The 21,364-nt window shown below is 41.9% G+C and overlaps 1 protein-coding gene across 1 annotated transcript in view; it reads left to right on the forward strand.

Moving 5' to 3' along the window:
* Positions 1-21,364, forward strand: part of SGPP2 (sphingosine-1-phosphate phosphatase 2) — a 92,416-nt gene that overhangs the window by 67,421 nt on the left and 3,631 nt on the right. The window contains exons 4-5 of the mRNA XM_073625948.1: positions 14,036-14,223; positions 17,059-17,149. Of these exons, the coding sequence (XP_073482049.1) occupies positions 14,036-14,223; positions 17,059-17,149 (279 nt within the window). The remainder of the gene's footprint in view (positions 1-14,035; positions 14,224-17,058; positions 17,150-21,364) is intronic.

Below are 21,364 nucleotides of genomic sequence, written 5' to 3' on the forward strand. Positions count from 1 at the left end.
ACAGGTCAGGAGGGGAGGGAGACGAAAAAACTAACACTTTCTACATGACTAGTGTGTAACAAGTCACCTCTAAATATTGTGACCTATATAAAATCTCTTCCTGGAGGCTATTGCATATATGAGTATAACTGGAAATGCTATATGTGTAACACTTTCTACTATTTCAGGAAACAGTCGATATAATACTGAGAATAGTTTATTTTTAACAAAGAATTCATTCTGCTTTCCCATGTTGGTATACATAGTCTCTACTTTACTAATAATCTGTATTAAGGCTAGGTTCACATTTGTGTGGGTCGGGTACTTTCGCAAAATCATGCATATTCTCGACCCGCAGGAAAAATGCTCTGCTCTTTAGCCGATGTGCGGGGTGCGTTTTAATTCGTAATGGCACCCCTGTGCATTGGCAAAACACATGCATTTTCATGCATGCAGAATCGCATGGTGCTGTAGCATGCATTTTTAAAAGTCAAAGATGTCTTTCTTCACGTTTCTGCAGGCAGGGCAGACCATAAAAAATGAATGAGCTGAATGAGCTCCTACTTCATCCACTTGCAGAGGATCCCTGAAAATTCATCTCTTCAGAGAAGCCTATCTGGCCCCCACCTAACAACTGTACATTTATTTTCTCCATCAGATTATTCCCTAAAGTTATTACCTCTTGTATCTCTTGACCTTCCCTCTTAAATTGTAAGCTCTAAGGAGCAGGGCCCTCTGATTCCTGCTGTATTGTATTTGTACTGTCTCCCCTCAAGTTGTAAAGCGCTGCCTAAACTGTGGGTGCTATATAAATCCTATATATTAATAAAAAAATGAGCTACCCTATTCGCAGAATGTGGGTCGCACTGATGTGACTCTATACAGTGCAAATAATAATAAAAGAAAAGAAGCTTTTAGCCCTGATTAAAGTATAAGAAAATTCCCACACCACAGTGCTCAGCACCTGGTGGCGAATCGCCAAGTGCAGGGCACTGTCATATGGTTTGGAGGCTTTTGTTCTTCCTTTTTTTTTTTTCCTAAACAAGAGTTTCACGTTAACTCTCACTGAGGAGAATGGCTATACTGAATGTCCAATTACTGCAACCAATGACAGAGCTGATTTTTTTTTTCAGTGAGCTGGTGTAAGGGTACTCAATACATGACTATAGTAATGCTGTAAAACAGGATTGGTTTACTTGTAAAATCAGTTTCTTGGAGTTTACTAAGGAACACAGCATTCATTCGATCGAGTTGTAATGTTACCTACAGGAGGATTTGGAGGTAGACTTCCCAGCCATTAGCAGTGCAGGTATTACTGATTCAGATAGGCCCCTGTCTCCAAAGACCTGGACTTCAACAGCCATGCCGTTACAGTCAGAGATAAAGAAGCTAGGTGGTAAAATGGTCCTTGGTAGAGAACATCTGGTTGATCTGGAAGAGCCCATGGGATGTCTTTCAGAAGTTTGACCAGGTCAAAGTACCACATTTGCCTAGGCCAATTTAGGATCCACCAGAGCATCCACAACTTCCACCATAGGATCTCTCTATCTGGAGACAACCTGTCTAGTTTGTAGTTGAACCCAGAGGCCAGAAGGTCCACATCCAGCTAAGTGTTTTTAGGACACAGGTCCTAAAACACTTCGGGTGCGGGGACCATTACCATGGATCCAGATGCTGCCAGCTGAGGTACTCTTTCTCCAACTGTGCATATAAATTGCAGATAAGGCTTGATCATGGAGTTCTGCCCAAACTAGAATACTTTCTATCCCTCCTGCAGCAGCAAGACCTCTGGATCCTTCCTGATGATTGATGTATGTCACGGTGGTGGTGTTGTCTGACTGGATAACCCTCCAGTCAGGGTGTCCAGTGTTTCAGGGAAAACCAAAGCGTGTGGAGCTCCAGAAGGTTGATTGGGAGGTGAGATTCCTCTGGCGACTATGTCCCCTATACTGACAAAAAATTCTAGGGAAGGAGGCACTAGACAACTTAATGAGGATCTTCCAAGACAGATGTAGGAAAGATTTCTCTCTAACTCCACAGCTGGATTCCTGAGCTGCCAGGCCAGAGATAATATGGTCTTTAGTGCCAGTGGGTCAGTTTAGTAACAGGCAAAACCAATTTGTCCCAAGACAACAGAATGTTGTGTTGTCTGAAGTGACACTGAGCAAATTTAACTGCATTGAAGAAGGATACCATCAAGCACATAACTCACGCATAATCATTGAATCATTGGGTTGGACAGCTTCTTGAACAGTAGAGTCTGACAGTGGAATGTTAGTTTTTTTCTTTTGAAGAAATAAAATCCGTCTTGAGCTGTGTCTAGTATAATAACACAGGTACTGCAAGTGATGGGTGGATTCCAGGGCTGATTTTTGAACGTTCAGGATCCAACTAAACCCTTTTAAGGTCTGGCCTGTTCACTTTAGTTGGAGATTGTCCAAGTATCCCACAGTGAAAATGCCCTGGGAGCATAGTAGGGCTAGAACAGGTGCCAATACCTTGGCGAATACTTGGGGTTCAGATGTTAGACCAGGGCCACAAACTGATAGTATTGAGTGGCCCATAGCAAAACATAGGTAATGTCGATTTGCTGGAAAATAGTGGCATGAAATTGCACATCCTTGATATCCAGAGACTAGAAAGCCTCCCTGACAAAAGAAGGCAATGACAGACCTGGTGGATTCCATGAACATTTTCAAATTAGGGCATTTAAAGCCTTCAGATCCTTGATTTAAATTATCTACAGGAGCAGTATGGAGGTCTACTAGTCTGTGCAGAGACACAGGTTGGTTTGACATTATGGGAGCGGGGGAAAGAGCAGAACTGTAGCTTATAGCCCCTGGACACTACATGTCTTACCCAGGCATCTGAAATGCTTGCTGACCAGGTGTCCACAAAGGCCAACAGACGTCCCCCCACTTTGGAAAATGGGGACATCCCTTCATGCAGAAGTGGATTTAGCTGCATTTTTTGAGGGGGGGGGGGGGGTTAGAGGCCCACGGTTTTTGGCTGAAAACTGTGGGAGTAACAAAAAGAACTTTTCTTGTCCCCAGAGGGAGGATGAGTCTTCCCAATCTGAGGCCTAGGCTTCTTCAAATAGGGCAAATATTCATTTGTTACTGAAAACAATAATTTGGGAAAAGGTCTTTAAATTGTCAAAATGTTTCTTTAACACCGATGCATCATTAACCAGAATGGTCAGTGTTTTTGTTAAGATTCTTCATAAAAACCTCCTCAAATGGGCATTGGTTTGTAAAAAAGTGTTTTGGGAGGAGTGAATAATTTTATCAGAAGTTTTTCAGTCTCCATAAAGAACACCTTTAGGTAAGAAGTGTACTGGAAAAGACACTTGACAGTTTTCAACAGGTTGTTCCATTTGTAAGGTGGCACACATCTCATCAATAAAAAAAACAATGTGGTATCTTTAATCCTGGAAGCTGTGAAAGCTGCTTCAGGCTCCTCAGGAAAAAAATCATCCATTACTGATTTGAGAAACTCTTCATCAGACAGAGCCTCTGCAGCAGAAATCTCAGAAAGCTTAGAGGCTGCTATAGCTGTAGGTATGTCAAAGTTTCTAGAGTGGAAGGCTTAGGCTGGTCAGACGGTTTGACTCTTAATGGGCAGGCCAAATGTACCAAGTTGATCAATCTATCAACTTGGGTACAACCAGTCTGCCGGATTCGCTTGCGATAATCGCAAGCGGCTGTTATAGCCACTAGCAATAATCACTGTGACAATTGCTTGGCAGGAGGGATTCTCAGAGTTATTTAACCATACTGGGACAAGTAATAGAGTGACTTTACCATAGGCACTCTGGGGAACATGTACTTACTTTATTCATGATTCTCCATAGTCCCCATGTCTGCCAGAATTTCCTGTGTAAGTTTAAAGGTCAGCTGCACCTATGTTTTGTAAATATGCATTTCCCCTTTAAACTTGCTGAGCCAGTAGACTCTTAAACAGAGCTGTGTACATTCTTGAGCCTGGCAATTGGCCTAACAGGCATCAAGCCATGCATTTCTGATAGTGAAACATGCTCCACTATACTTGAAGTATTCAGTATTCCTCCAAGCTCTGGTGGCAAATCATGGTGGTAGCAAAGCACAGGAAGTGCACACTTCCACCAGTAAAGTGAACATATTACCTTGCCCACTATGGGCAAATTACAGGTTAATTTTACATGTGTCAAGTACCTGGTAGAAGCTGAGCTGACAAGAGGGCTCCCCTTACACCTCCTGTCCAGCACCCCTGGAGTTGGTGACAGGAATGTAGTGGGATGGGGAGTGGTAAAAATGCCTGCAGCAGGTCCTTGCACAGTGGGCAGTCAGACAACAGTCTGGATGCTGCTGTGATGGTTAAACTGGAGCATGTGAAGAATGGTAGCATACATATGGCTCACAAGAGCTTGTTGGTGCAAGCAGCAAAGCTATAGTCGAATCAAGTCAAAGTCAGCAACAATGGAGTAGCAGAGGTACCAAACCAGAAGACAGGAGCAGGATCAGAAGCCATGGTGGGGTCAATATCAGACAAGCAGCAGAGATACCAAAACAGAAGGTAGGGGACAAAGTCAGGGTGCAAGCCAAAGTCAGTAATAGGAGATCAGAATAAAGCAGGGTCAGTAAGCAAACCAGGTCAAATACAAAAGCAGGATGCAAGTCTGGTCACGAGTTAAGGAAGCTGACAACCTATCAGCAACTCTCCTTAGTTGTGCTGAGCTTTGAATAGACCTATGGGTGGCCAAAACTAGTTAACTCATGCTAATACACACACACGTTCACAAATACATGCAAAGCTTTGACTGTATATGGATCCGTGAGCTGCACCATGCACACGCAAAGATCTTTGGGCACAGCCATTCACTAGATCTTCCTGATAACATGTTAATTCCTAAATGGAATAATTCATGTGAGAGGAATAGGGCTTCCACTGTTGAGATCTTGTTTTGAGAATGCTAGTTCCCTGGCTATCATTCTGAAGCTTTGACTTCAGTACTGCCTGAGTCGCTGACCTAAAACCGGTATATTGATAAGCAGGTCTGACATTTTTCTGACGTTCATTTCATGTTCTGACGTTCGTTTCTTGTTCTGGGTTTTCTAATTCAAACGTGTAAATGTCAGATACAGGCATATGTAGCACCCTGATATTTAGGCAGGGTTGCTCTTAAATTTATCTGCCAAGTGATAGTTGCCTTGGCCAATTGCTAGGAGGTCAATTGATTTCACCCTAATTCTGTAATTTCTGCACTTCTCTCGTCTGTCGCTGGGTGGCCAGGTATCTGTTGACATTAGATAAGACAAGGGCATAGAAAGGACAGATTAGGAATGAATGGGGTGTCTCAGCCAATGGGCAGAGATTTTCTTGGGTCCCTTAGCCTGCCGGGAGTAACTATTTATTTGGGTGGAGTCAGCAGATCGTGGTTCGTTGCTACCTGTACGGCTGTCTGGGTAGACGTGTGTCGTATTGCCCCGGGCTGCTAGGCCAGAGACCTGAGGCCTATCCCGGGGCACATCTGGCAAAGCAGAAGCATGAGAGCAGTGTAGGATTGGGACTGCGGCTTGCAGTCCAACCATAAGTAACGGTTCTGCCGGCCGGAATATCTGTCGTGGTTGGAGGAAGAGGGGAAGCTGACCATCCACCTTATTACCAGGGACCACTGTAAGCAGCTGAAGCAAGTACCTGAGCAGTGTTCTCACCAACTGGGGACGGTGAAGAATTGGGAAACTTCAGCAGAGGTCAAGCCAGGGACCCAGCCAGTGAAGGTGACGCTTGCAGAACATTATTGTGTACAAAGCCAGGGACTGAGCAGGCCCTTGGGGTGAAGCCTGAAGAGTGTCTGTGAGTGCTAAGCTAGGGAGCCAGCAGGGACGCGGGGGTGACGCTGGAGGAAGATACTCGGTGAGAAGATTGGAAGAGCTCAGGAGATCCAGTGGCAGTGGATCAGCGGGTCTAATTGATAGACTGGGAGCTCAGTTGGGTAAAGATCTAAAAAGGAGATTGTGGAGGAAGTGAAAGAGTTCATTACAACTTTTGTTAGAAACTGTTCAAGATTGTTACTGTAGGAGACAGCGTTTCTACACATGCAGACGTGGTGCCTTTCTCTGCATGGCTGTTTACCTATAGAAGTCTCGGAGTCTGCTAATTAACATTGCAACTACTAAAGGGTGTCCTGGCCCTAACTCTCTCTCCCACAGTTCTGTTTAACAGAAAATAAATCTTTGTGTTTAAAAAATGTTTGGCGCCCATTAACCACTTCAGCCCCGGAAGGTTTTACCCCCTTCCTGACCAGAGCACTTTTTACAATTTGGCACTGCGTCGCTTTAACTGCTAATTGCGCGGTCATGCAATGCTGTACCCAAACGAAATTTGCGTCCTTTTCTTCCCACAAATAGAGCTTTCTTTTGATGGTATTTGATCACCTCTGCCGTTTTTATTTTTTGCACTATACACGGAAAAAGACCAAAAATTTTGAAAAAAAATGATATTTTCTACTTTTTGTTCTAAAAAAAATCCAATAAACTCAATTTTAGTCATACATTTAGGCCAAAATGTATTCGGGCCACATGTCTTTGGTAGAAAAAATGTCAATAAGTGTATATTTATTGGTTTGCGCAAAAGTTATAGCGCCTACAAACTAGGGTACATTTTCTGGAATTTACACAGCCTTTAATTTATGACTGCCTATGTCGTTTCTTGAGGTGCTAAAATGGCAGGGCAGGGCAGACCCCATTTTGGAAAGTAGACACCCCAAGGAAATTGCTGAGAGGCATGTTGAGCCCATTGAATATTCATTTTTTTTGTCCCAAGTGATTGAACAATGACAAAAAAAAAAAACAAATTACAAAAAGTTGTCACTAAATGATATATTGCTCACACAGGCCATGGGCATATGTGGAATTGCACCCCAAAATACATTTAGCTGCTTCTCCTGAGTATGGGGATACCACATGTGTGGGACTTTTTGGGAGCCTAGCCGCGTACGGGGCCCCGAAAACCAATCACTGCCTTCAGGATTTCTAAGGGCGTACATTTTTGATTTTACTCCTCACTACCTATCACAGTTTTGAAGGCCATAAAATGCCCAGATGGCATAAACCCCCCCCCCCCCAAATGACCCCATTTTGGAAAGTAGACACCCCAAGCTATTTGCTTTGAGGCATGTTGAGTCCATGGAATGTTTTATATTTTGACACAAGTTGCGGGAAAGTGACAAATTTTTTTTTTTTTTTTTTTTGCACAAAGTTGTCACTAAATGATATATTGCTCACACAGGCCATGGGCATATGTGGAATTGCACCCCAAAATACATTTAGCTGCTTCTCCTGAGTACGGGGATACCACATGTGTGGGACTTTTTGGGAGCCTAGCCGCGTACGGGGCCACAAAAACCAATCACTGCCTTCAGGATTTCTAAGGGCGTACATTTTTGATTTTACTCCTCACTACCTATCACAGTTTCGGAGGCCATGGAATGCCCAGGTGGCACAAACCCCCCCAAATGACCCCATTTTGGAAAGTAGACACCCCAAGCTATTTGCTGAGAGGCATGGTGAGTATTTTGCAGCTCTCATTTGTTTTTGAAAATAAAGAAAGACGAGAAAAAAAAATTTTTTTTTTCTTTTTTCAATTTTCAAAACTTTGTGACAAAAAGTGAGGTCTGCAAAATACTCACTATACCTCTCATCAAATAGCTTGGGGTGTCTACTTTCCAAAATGGGGTCATTTGGGGGGGTTTTTTGCCACCTGGGCATTCCATGGCCTCCGAGACTGTGATAGGCAGTGAAGAGTGAAATCAAAAATTTACGGCCTTAGAAAGCCTGAAGGCGGTGCTTGGTTTTCGGGGTCCCGTACGCGGCTAGGCTCCCAAAAAGTCTCACACATGTGGTATCCCCGTACTCAGGAGAAGCAGCAGAATGTATTTTGGGGTGTAATTTCACATATTCCCATGGCATGTTTGAGCAATATATCATTTAGTGACAACTTTGCGCAAAAAAAAATAAAAAAAATAAAAAATTGTCTCTTTCCCGCAACTTGTGTCACAATATAAAATATTCCATGGACTCGACATGCCTCTCAGCAAATAGCTTGGGGTGTCTACTTTCCAAAATGGGGTCATTTGGGGGGGTTTTGAACTGTCCTGGCTGGCATTTTATGCACAACATCTAGAAGCTTATGTCACACATCACCCACTCTTCTAACCACTTGAAGACAAAGCCCTTTCTGACACTTTTTGATTACATAAAAAAATAATTTTTTTTTGCAAGAAAATTACTTTGAACCCCCAAACATTATATATTTTTTTAAAGCAAATGCCCTACAGATTAAAATGGTGGGTGTTTCATTTTTTTTTTTTCACACAGTATTTGCGCAGCGATTTTTCAAACGCATTTTTTGGGGAAAAAACACACTTTTTTAAATTTTAATGCACTAAAACACACTATATTGCCCAAATGTTTGATGAAATAAAAAAGATGATCTTAGGCTGAGTACATGGATACCAAACATGACATGCTTTAAAATTGCGCACAAACGTGCAGTGGCGACAAACTAAATACATTTTTAAAAGCCTTTACAGGTTACCACTTTAGATTTACAGAGGAGGTCTACTGCTAAAATTACTGTCCTCGATCTGACGTTCGCGGTGATACCTCACATGCATGGTGCAATTGCTGTTTACATTTGACGCCAGACCGACGCTTGCGTTCGCCTTAGCGCGAGAGCAGGGGGGACAGGGGTGCTTTTTTTTTTTTTTTTTTTTTTCTTTATTATTATTATTTTTTTATCTTATTTTTAAACTGTTCCTTTCATTTTTTTTTTTTTTTTAAATCATTTTTATTGTTATCTCAGGGAATGTAAATATCCCCTATCATAGCAATAGGTAGTGACAGGTACTCTTTTTTGCAAAAATTGGGGTCTATTAGACCCTAGATTTCTCCTCTGCCCTCAAAGCATCTGACCACACCAAGATCGGTGTGATAAAATGCTTTCCCAATTTCCCAATGGCGCTGTTTACATCCGGCGAAATCTAAGTCATAAAATGCTCGTAGCTTCCGGTTTCTTAGGCCATAGAGATGTTTGGAGCCACTCTGGTCTCTGATCAGCTCTATGGTCAGCTGGCTGAATCACCGGCTGCATTCTCAGGTTCCCTGTTGAGACAGGAGAGCCAGAGAAAAACACGGAAGACGTTGGGGGGGGGGGGGGCATTCCCTCCCACTGCTTGTAAAAGCAGTCTAGAGGCTAATTAGCTGCTAGGATTGCTTTTACATGAAAGCCAATCGCTGGCTGAAAAGAATGATACCAAGATGATACCTAAACCTGCAGGCATCATTCTGGTATAACCACTCAAAGTCGTGAATGGCGTACCTGAAGACAAAAAAATGGTTAACAATAAAGCACAGTAAACGGTAAGGTATAAAAAATTGCATATCTGAAAAGCAAACATGATAAAACATAACAACAATAAAACATTGCAGAATAGAATACAGTAAAAAAGAGCAGAACAATAGAGAGAGAATAGAGAGAGAGAGAACAATAAAACGACAACTATTTTTTTTTTATTTTATATTTTTGTTTGTGTTTTTTTTTTTTTTTTTTTTTACACTTTTTTTTGTAACTAACTTTTATAACTGTAACCGGTTCCAGGTTCGGGTCTCTCAAAATGCGATGGCATCTTGGGAGACCCTGTGAAAGTGTGCCTAGTCTGTGCAATGCTGTACCCTACGCTAATACTCAACTAGTGAATGGTAGCGTTCAAAACATTCACCAATGCAAAGACCAGGATTGTCAGGACAGGAGGGACAATAATAGCGGGTGTCACGCCTATATCCGCGCTTGCTGCAGACACAACATCTTTTTTGGGGGGGTTCGCTGGGTAGGGGTACTCGGGAGGACATAAAGAAAATGCCTCTCATGCAGCCGACTGCATTTGGTTGGGGATGTGAATGGGGGAAGTACGGGCGCTGCAGAAGCGGTGGGTTCCCAATTAGGATTGGCGAATGCAGCAGGAAGGGGGACTATGGACACGACGGGCCTGTGTTTGTCTTCTTGGTGGCAGCGGGACACTACTTGTGCTTGCCACCTGACCAGCTTGAACTGCACTTATGGGACTCGCCACGTCACCAAGTGTTACTGCAGTGCTGGTTTGACTACGACCGGGGTGTACTAGGCTGCTGGTGCTTGCCAGTTCACCAAAACGCTACCAAAAAAACTGTTAGCGATCGCAGGGATCAGGCCTGACTCTGCGAACGCTGCAGTTATGCGTTTAGTGTTTTGTAAGTGTCAGTGATCGATCGATACTGCACTTGGGTGGGCTGGGCCGGGCGGAGGGGCAAAACGCAGGTGCTAGCAGGTATCTGGGCTGATCCCGCTAACACTGCGTTTGTGGGAACCCTAAACTGCTGGGGACGCTAGTATAGATCTGATCAGATCAGATATTGATCCGATCAGATACTATACCACTAAGGGAGGTGTATGGTGCGTGCGTGGGTGTTAGCGGTACTGGCGCTAACCTGACGCTGCCTGGGGCTGGTGCTTGCCAGTTCACCAAAACGCTACCAAGAAAACTGTTAGCGATCGCAGGGATCAGGCCTGACTCTGTGAACGCTGCAGTTATGCGTTTAGTGTTTTGTAAGTGACAGTGATCGATCGATACTGCACTTGGGCTGGGCCGGGCGGAGGGGAAGAACGCAGGTGCTAGCGGGTATCTGGGCTGATCCCGCTAACACTGCGTTTTTGGGAACCCTAAACTGCTGGGGACGCTAGTATAGATCTGATCGGATCAGATATTGATCCGTACAGATACTATACCACTAAGGGAGGCGTATGCTGCGTGCGTGGGTGTTAGCGGTACTGGCGCTAATCTGACGCTGCCTGGGGCGACGCATATCACCGCCGGGCGATCAGGGGCTAAACCTTTATTAGGTAATAAATGGCGGGTCCCCTGACACTATAAAAAATAAACGAACTAACCAGCGTCACCCGTAACGGTTATACGGTGATCAGTGGTGAAAGGGTTAACTAGGGGGCAATCAAGGGGTTTAAAACATTTATTAGATAGTATATGGGAGTCCCTGTCACTATAAAACGCTGACGGTGAACCTAAATATTTACTTTCCTAACTAGCGTCACCAGCGACACTAATACAGCGATCAGAAAAATGATCGCTTAGTGACACTGGTGACAGGGGGTGATCAAGGGGTTAAAACTTTATTAGGGGGGGTTAGGGGGGTATCCTAGACCTAAAGGGGGGTAATACTCACTGCCCTAAACACTGTAACTGTCACAAACTGACACCATGCAGTAATCAGAAAAAAAAAAAAAAAAAATACTGCTGGTGTCAGTTTGTGACAGGGGGGGGGGGTGATTGGGGGGGGATCGGGGGGGCGATCGGGGGGGGGGGATCGGGGGTGTAAAGTATGCCTGGCATGTTCTACTGTGTGTGTGTTGTGCACTTACATGTCTTCTCTCCTCGGCGCTGGGACGGAAACTGCCAAAGCCGAGGAGAGATGACATCACATCCTCTGCCTGTGTGAAACTACACACAGGCAGGGGAGGATTCCGATTGGCTGGGAGCGATCGCGAGGGGGGGCCACGATCGGATGGTCTCCCCCCTCGCCTCCCGACGCTCCCAGTCAAATGCCGACCGCCGCTGGCACCGGGGGGGGGTCCGATCGGACCCCCCGCCCGCGGGAGGCAGATCACGTACAGGTACGTGATTCTGCCTGCCCGTGCCATTCTGCCGACGTATATATACGTTAGGCGGTCGGCAAGTGGTTAATCTACCTTACATTACACTCACCATGCCTCATAACCCACTCAACACAGAACTATGTCAGCTGTCCCCAACTCTGGATGTCACCATTAGGCCTGAAGAGGCTTGGGACTTGGCTACACATGTATTTAGCATTTTTTTTTTTTTTGGAAGGAGGTCTGCAATGGCAGCCCCCATACTTCTGTCATATCATTCACTTTAAATGCAACCAACTAAAATTCACCCTACTGAATTCAGGCCAGCAGATGGTGAATTCTGATTGGTTGTTGTTGGTTACTGCACTTATGAATTAGCACTAGTTATTAAATAAGGCCATTTATGACCGGACATGAATTATTAATCTTGTCACCGTTGTACAGATAATAATGTTCAGCTCACTGTATCAGTTTGATCTGCATGACAGGATTTTAATACATGGCAATACCTCTGCCTGACTCACTGTCTGTGCTCTGAACATGGTTACTTCCTATGTTTCCCCTTCTCCAGCCAGACTTATTTTTAGTGACTTCGTCAGCCTAGAGTCTTCTCTGATTTTGTTGCCATAGGAACGGCTGTTAGAGTTACCAGAGTCACAGCCAAAGGCGTCTTCCTATATTTTCTGTGCTGGGAAGGAGTTCTGCTCCCCATAATAAAAACACATACAAAAATCTACATCCATCCAGGGATACAACAATGTATTCAGATCAGCAACTTATATATTCCGATTAGCTTTCTAATGTCATTCTGTTGATGTTAATCTTTAGCTAAGGGCTTTTTGTTCTTCTTTGTATTTAAACATTTTACAAGTGGTACTAAAGCACAGTTACAGAAAATCATAAAGGTAAAGTAAATAACTTAACAGCTTAGAATTGCTACCTTTTATCAAGGCTTGTGATATAAGAATAAAGAAAATGCGACTGGAAAAGCCAAATAGACAAAAAACGATCATGGTGTCTGAGTCATACTTCCACTTCACACAGATATATTTTACAAATTGTACAAATCTGCTACGTTTCTGTAATCTGGGAATATATATCTGAAGAATAGACCTCACTAAAAAAATGAATGCCTAACCAGTCACTGAAGCAGACTTCTGTTCAATTGCCCACTTTTTTTTTTTAGGATTTTTTTTTTTTTAATATTTATCTTCCCAGAATTACACCATTCTTTAGGGCTTTCTTCCATACTGTATATCTTTAGGGTCTGTACCAACTGGCATTTGCTCACGTCAAATGGGATTTGGACTCCTGTGCAAGTCTATGGAAATGCAAAAAACACTTGAAGTGGGTCAAATCCACGTCAGGGGATGGTCAGCTGCAGGTCAAATGCACCTGTCAATACATTTTGAATGATCTGTGACGTGACTCAAACTAATATCATCAACACAAACCCAAAGCCTGTTGGCACGGGTCCTTTAAGGAGAAGTACAGCCAAAGCTTGTTTAGCTGTACTTCTCCTGTGGATCAAAGGAGTGAAGATCATTCTGCACTCCTGTGACCTGTTTTCAGCAGACAGCTGGCAGTAGTCTGCTGTCGGCTGATGTCACAGAACTGGTCCAAGCTGGGGAAAGATCACAATCATAGCCACTAAGAGCCTGAGCCGGCTGCTCCCTCCCCCTCCACAGCCCAGCGCTCCAGCTCTCTGCTCATGGAGCTTTGAGTCCCAAGCGATCAGCTGAGTTTGAAAGCTTGGTTCTCAGCCTTAGCGCCGGTGGGGGACAGATGCTGCATCCACCTAGGTAAGTATGATTAAAAAAAAATAATAATTCCCATACTTCTCTTTTAAGTTGATGTAAGATACAAGTTATTATAGGCCCCCTGTTTTCCAGAGAGCTGCCTAATGGGAAATGCATTATACGAAATGAAAGAAACCACAGGATCCTAAACACCTAAAAAATAAAACACAAGCAATGGCATATTAGGAAAAAAGCACCAAAACACTAAAAACTACATTTATAAAGGTGAGCGTTACAGGGAAAAATGACATAAACCTGTAAATGTTTAGGAAATTAAAGGTTCTTGTCTGTCTTTATTATAAGGATGGAAGTTGTCAAAAGTGATCACAACTTCATGTAGATTTTACTTGGCAGAAAATAAAAAGTACACAGTGCATCAGTGAATTTCCTCCATCTGTTCTAATAAGTTTAATACAATCTGCTAAGCCATCTGTTATTAGTTTAAAGCTTCTGTCTGTTGTCAGATGGCTTTTTTGAGCTGCTCTATACCTTATATGTACACAGTGTCACTGTTCATGAAGTAGAGGTACCTATACCTGTATCCAGATGTGAACTGAACAACTTGTGTATTTCAGATTGTCATGTACATAGGTCAAGCTTCAAAAGATCTCCTAAAGTGGCCGCGTCCTTCCTCTCCTCCTGTGGTAAAGCTGGAAACCAGGGTGGAAGCAGAATATGGAATGCCATCAACTCATGCTATTGCTGCTACTGCAATTTCCTTCACTTTCCTACTGGCCTCAATAGGACGCTATCAGGTAAGTTTGTTTTATTGCTATGTCTAATCTACAGTATAGCTTCTGTATTTAAAAATCCAGCCACTATAGGTGTACATAAAATTATAGTGGTATACCTACCAACTGTGTGAGATGAGAAAAAACATTTTTTAGCATATAAAAGTATATAGACAATGGAAACACACCTTCCATACCCCCCCCTCCCCCCCCCCCTAGTTACAGGAACAATACAGAAAAAAAGATTGGTTAAACTTACAAGTGCCTTTTTTTTACACCATTACTTTTCCTTCATATTGGCTTTTCAAAATTACAGCTTAATAATTTAAAGGTTGGATAAAAGGTTTAACTATTTCAGCTCCTTGGGTGTAATATTTATGTCAAAAGAGTGAATCGTTAATTAAAAGTTGTATCAGTCATCAGCTGTTGCAGGTTTTTTCAGCTGGCTCCCAGCTTCAAAGTGAAAGTGATGCTGAGGTTCCATAACCGCCTATTACTTTAAAAGAGCGCGTGGTACGGTGCTTTCCTCCACCCCCGCTGGCAGGCCACTCTGTGGTTCCCAAGCTCTCCCGCTCACACCGGGAGCCCAGGACCACAAACATCTTCAGAGTGAGGAGCGGTGTGAGAGTAAGGCAAATCCATGCCTCAATTTCCCCTGCAAACAAATAAACCAGAAGCAACAATGATTTTGTCACTTCTGGTTTCAGATCCACCATTTTCTGGCCAGTACAGCCAGGCGACCCCCTCTAACCAAGCCAATCTCTGCTTGGTTAGATGGTGTGAAGGGAAGGGGAGACATTGGGGTCTATTGCCCTAATGTCTCCAAAAAAAAGTACCTGCCATCTTCCCAATGCTATCACTTGGGTATTTGGTAATCCCCTGTAATAGGAATTAAGTAAAAATAAACAAAAGAAAAAAATAGTTAAAAATAAAATTATAATAAAATGTATTAAAGGAGAAGTCCAGCCTAAGTTCGTTTTGGCTGGGCTTCTCCTAAGGGTCACAGGAGTGCAATTAGTTTTGCACTCCTGTGACCTGTTTTCAGCAGAGAGCGGACTGAAGTCTGCTCTCTGCTGACGTCACAGGAATCAGTCCAAGCACCATGTCATCCCGACGATGGGAGTCTGGATCCACCAGGTGCCTGGACTGACACCCATCTCAGCCTCTCAGCGAGCCGCCGAGAGCCTGAGATGGCCGCTTCTTGCCCCTTCACAGCTCAGCGGTCCAATGAGTTAGGAGGAGCAAAGTGGAAAGATGCTGATTGAGAGTCAGCAGCTCTCTGCTTGGGGAGCTGTGAGAACGGAGAAATCGGCGATGTTCGATTGCTTGGTTCTCAGTGCCGAGGGACATATGCAGCATCGGACCGATGCTACATCCACCTAGGTAAGTATAATGGAGGAAAAAATTCCCAAACCCATACTTCTTTTTTAAGAAAAAAAATGCTATAACCCCCTTTGCCCCAAACACAATCAGAGCATGCATGCGTATGTAAATTGCGGTCACACCACTCGTGTGACATAGTGCTGGGAATGTCAAAAGTGAGAGCAACAGTTCTAGCACAAAAGTTTCATGTTAATTCTAAACTGATGAACTGTAAAAGGCTCTTAAAGTGTCACCTATGGAGATTTTTGGGTACTGTAGTTTTTGTAATATTACGGACACACATAATTTTAAGACTTAGTATGTTTGGTGTCTATTTACTCGATGCCCAAAAAATGGGTAGTATATTGTGTGTGTTTGCACTAAAATTAATTTTATTATACTTTTCACTGAAAAATTGTGTTTAATAAAAAGTTGCACAATATCATGTAACATAAAAATTACAACTACCATCTTTTTTATTCCACAGGGACTCTGCTTTCACAAAACATAATGTTATGGGATTTAAGTAATTTCATTGCCAAAAATGAAGATTTTTTTCATGTGTGCAAAAATGAAAACATTTGCTCTAGAGCTGAACTAGTTGACGTAGGGTAATATTTTTGGTAGCTAAATCGTACTTTTTTTTTTCTCTCTCCTCTCTTTTCAGCCTGGAGCCCTCCCAATCTACCACTTCTTCACATAGTGGAGACATCCCACAATGCAATGCCCCTTGCCTTGGCAATGCCACATGTTGTGGGGGAGCATATCTATTTCTGCATTAACAGAGATTGAAAAACCCTTTTTGCTTGTATGCTACAAGATAGAAGGGGAGAAGTTCCAGAAATGTTTAGGGGTGCTGAAAAGAGTATTTTTTTTTTCCAACAGAGATGTCAAGAACTAAAAAAAATTGAACTGCGACTCACCAAAAAAATACGTTTCAGTATTACTTTGGCATTACTGGATGTACAGCACACAATCCTAGCTTATACCATTTTCAAAAAAAAAAAGGTGCTAAAATTGCCACACTGTAATGTAGATGATGTTAATTCATGACTGTGTACGGTAAAACCTAGCGACGTGTTAATGCCAGGAGGCAGATACAAATCTACATCTCTATGGGTCTCGGTGCAATATTATTAGAGTACAGACAAAAAAGAGCCACAGAGAGAAGGCTCAGTTGAAAAAACAAAAACAAAAAAAAAAACAAAAAACAAGAAGAAAAAACAAAGACGCACATAAATGAAGATAGGCCAGAGGATTCATTTTTATGATCTGCAGTAAAATCCTAAAATGTACAGTAGCTAAATTCTATAATTCCATAGTGCTATAACCTACATTCTGCATTGTACATTTGAACCTTCAATGACATATATCATAATCTATTTAATGTACAGAACACGTAGGTAACTGCAATCCTTTTTTTTTTTTTTTTGTTTTTAAGCCAAGAACTTTTTTTGCACAGCTCAGCAAAGTGAAAGTTGACCTGTTGTCTAATCTCTTTGTAGTTCCCCGCTTGTCCTGGGATTTATAGCTGCCCTCTGTCTTTCTACTCTAGTGTCCCTCAGCCGCTTGTATACAGGGATGCACACAGTGCTGGTAAGTGTCCTGAATTGTCTCTCCGATCTTAGTTTTATTATTACGGTATTTTAGAAAATGTAAGAATAACATTTAATTGGCTACTTTTGCCAGCAGATGTATTTTTCTTACCTCTAGGGTTAGAAATTCTTCCTTGACAGCAGAGAGGTAAAGCATGTCACAGGATTCTTATGAGCTGTGTCCCTATCCAAACTGAAAACATTTTTTGAAAAAGTAAATGTGTATTTCTGGAGCTCTATGGATCCCACAGAATTTAAAATACAGTACTGAGAAAATGTTTGATGCATGCATCTATTTGCATCACATTTGCATTTTTTTTACATTATAAATATAAATTTGCAATTATTTTCATCTAATGATCCCATATATTGATTGACTGAAGTGAAAATTAAGATCAATTGAAGGTGGTTGTAAACGCTAAGGTTTTTTTTTTTTTTTTTTTTTTTTTTTACCTTGGAAGGAAAAAAATAACAAACATGTCATACTTACCTGATTTGTACAAAAAGTTTTGCACAGAGCAGCCCCAATCCTCCTCTTCTCAGGTTGCACACAGAAGGTTTTTTTACCTTCATGCATAGAATGCATGAAGGTAAAAACCTTCTGTTTTTAGAACCACTTTAATGCATTCTCTGCATTAAACTAAAAAACCTTTTAGAGGCTGCTTCCCCTCAGACCCCTAAATACTTATCTAAACATGAGCGCCGTCCAGCGCTATGCTCGAGAGTAAACTACGTTGCTCTCTCTCTCCCTCCTCACTGGACTCAGTGAGAGCAGCAGCCCGCTGCTTTCAATAAAATCAGTGACGACACAGTGCAGCTTAGGATTGAGCCCGCATGAGTATCCCCCAGCAAGCGGCTTGCTAGTGGGGTTGCTCAAAGGCAGGAGCCAGGAGTGCCAGCAGGGGACCCCAGAAGAGGAGGATCCAGGTTGCTGTGGGCAAAACCATTACACAGAGCAGGTAAGTATAACATGTTTGTTATTTTAAAAAGATTCCTTAGGCTGGGTTCACACTATCGCCGCATGCGGCTTACAGCAGGGGTCCGATGCGTCACCGTTCACCATTTCAGGTCAGATTTTAACCCGATTTTTTGGCTGAATTCGGACCTGAAATGGACCAAAAGATGCGCAGGGCTCCTGTGCAAATTCGCACCAGAGCCGCAGCAAAGATATGTGAACCAGCTCTATAGGGAGCCGCATCCAATTCACAATAGTGTGAACCCAGCCTTACAATTACTTTAATATGAGTTTTTTTTATACTCTACATAGGTTGCTTTAAAGTTGACCATATTTGTCACGTCCACATTTCTCTTTGATTTGAGGCAAACAAGTGAATGCAACAAGTGATCACAAAAATGGTCATACACACTTTAATAGATATGATTAAAATATGAAAATGGATTATCAAATGATGGGATTAAATCCTATATGGACACTTTTAGACAAATATCCAGATATGTATCTATCTGTATAGCTGTAAATGTCAGGTTGTTTGCTCTTGGACAACAGTTATGCTTGCCTGATTCTCCATCTTAAAGTGTAATTATGAGCAAAATTAAAAATGCCATGTATGTTGCAATCTATTAGTAGCGTGAAGAGATCAGTGCCCCCCCCCCCCCCCCCCCCCCGTAACATGTATTATCTGGCAGTAGATCTGTTGATTTTTCACTTCCTGTAACGGGGCAACAATGCTGTTCTTTCAGTAGTGAAAGTGCACAGCAGAGTTGTCACCTTTTATAGACAGGGTATTCTTAAGTGGATATGAAGTTTTAAATGGACTTTAAGGAAGAGACAAAGCAATTAAGGTCCAATTGCACCTTACAATTTTAAAGTGGTTACAGCAACAGGTGTTTTTTAAAAAAAATTTGGATTAATCTATATGAATAAAAGCTGTTCTTTTGTAAGCAACCCTGCCATTGTTAAAGAGTTTGATCCAACCCCTTTTGTTGAACAACATGATCTGTTCATTTTGTAAAGCCCTGTGCAAACTGTTGGGGCTATATATATCCTGCAATATAATAAGAGTAATAATGGAAGTGAAAAATAACAGATCCACTGGCAGGATCAACAATTAATAAAACTGTTACAGGGAGGACTTGGAAAAAACAAAACCGGTTATGTTACAGCTTTTGACAGGCTGTATCATACAGAATGTAATTTTTTATGTTTCCCAAAAACGTTTGAACACTGTGTACATGCCCATTTCCTGTTCTTGAAAAGATTGTATACATATGATCTGGCACCACCGCATGCGTATTTGTTTTTCCAATAAAGAAATTTGGTACTGTTTATGAAATAATCATTGGTATGAAAGATAGTTCATACCACTTGGTAACCACAAGTCCAGGGAGGGTAGCCACTCTTGTCTTTGGCGAACCTAAGAAATAATCATAACTAACATTCTATATATCAAACTATTTGTGAACTACAAAATTTTTAGTATATATATAAAAAAAAAAAAAAAAAAAGAAACCTTATTAAATATGGTACATGCCAATTCATCAGTCTCATATATGCTTGAAAACAGATCAATAGAAACTTTCAGCATAGCTACTATTTCTGCCAAGCTGTCAGTGCTTATGTTAAATATACACCTAACTACAAAAAGGTAATGAGGAAATATTTTCATCGCTATACTACTGTAATTTTAAATAGAGGGTACCAAAACCACAGGCTTCAGACTGCTGACACTCAGAATAGTGAATTTAAAAGCATAACTAAATTCTGCTTTGCTTCATTCCTCTTTAGAAATTGTTGATAGATTTGCTTTAAATGTTGGCCTAGTAATGGGAGATTTGCTGATTTCATATTTCTATCTAAATTTTGCACATTAGCGAGTATAGGTTAGTTTGTAAAGAAAGATTTATTCTTGTATAAAGCAAAATAGCATAACACAAATGTGTATTTTGCTTTCCCTCCTTGGCCACTTATGATCAATGTTTCTTCAATGAATAAGACCCTCATAATGTGGGGAGAACAACAGTGTATGTTTGCTGCTACTGACCTGTTGAAGTCAGCCAGGCCCAAGACGCCTCTCTTGAGATGGATGGCAGCTGTCGATTACATTCCTGACCTTATTGCTTCCCTTGCATGGGCTCGTGGGATGACTCACTAAAGCATATATTCCTCCTCTGTAGCTCAATGCCCCTTTCAGTTTAACTTGTGCTGCAGCCCTGGGCAAGAGAAGCATGCAATTAGTGCACCATAGATATTTCAATGAAAATGATTACACAGAGAGGAACAATAGCATCCTCTGGTCCCTTCACAGCGGGAGTTCAGGGTAGTACAGTGCAAGTCAGTGATTTGCTGCCTTTTCCAGCAGGGAATGGATTAGACTTCAGAGACACATTACCATAGCTTATGTGGCTACTAGGCATTTGGAAACTGCCAATAAGTCTTTAAAGTATTTTGAAGGAATCAAAGAAGTTTTTAAACACTGAATCACGTGAAGGTTTCATGGGATAATGGCCATCCAATACAACCTTTGAAGATGAAATTGGGATGTCTTGTTGTATTAAGATCTTTTTATTAGTCTGGTTTTTGAATGACTGTCAAAGGGGGTCTTTGAGTTCCAACAGGAGTTCACAATTTGCAATCTAGACATTAAAGCGCTAGTGGTTAACATGCAGTCTCCCCAACATCCATAATTTATTGTTTGACCTTATTCATACCTCTCTTGTCAATTGAGCCAAATGGCTTAAGAGAATGTGTAGCAAATAGGCAGTTATGGGCTCTGTGCATCTTGGAAAGGTATAGCTCTAAAAACCCCTCTCCTTGGCCAGAGGAATTCCAATTTATTTATGACTGATATAGTACACAAGCCGCTAGTTTAATGATTTACTTATGTGTTAGTGTAAAAAGTTTTTTTTCCTATTCTACGAGCCCTATAGATTTTGCAGCAAGGTTCATGCCATTGATTACATTGCTTGTCTGGCTTCTTCACCCAATGTCCACATCGAGGCCAAAAGTGTGCATGCACAGACATCGGGCTAAGACGATGAGATGAAGCAATGGAAACAAGGCCTCTGGAGCTTGTGTATAAAGATATGAGGGGGCTACATCTGCTTAGGAGGGGCAAAAGAGTAGGGAAAATTAGTGAGTTTTTCCTTACCCTTAAAATGGAGTGCTTATTTTATGTGTTCACTTCAGACACCCAATCCTCTGCAGTAGAACTGAAAAAAAAACATATTTTACATATTCATGTCTTTTTTTTTTTTA

This window comes from Aquarana catesbeiana, linkage group LG04 (genome assembly GCF_042186555.1).
Source record: "Aquarana catesbeiana isolate 2022-GZ linkage group LG04, ASM4218655v1, whole genome shotgun sequence".
NCBI classification, from domain to species: Eukaryota; Metazoa; Chordata; class Amphibia; order Anura; family Ranidae; genus Aquarana; species Aquarana catesbeiana.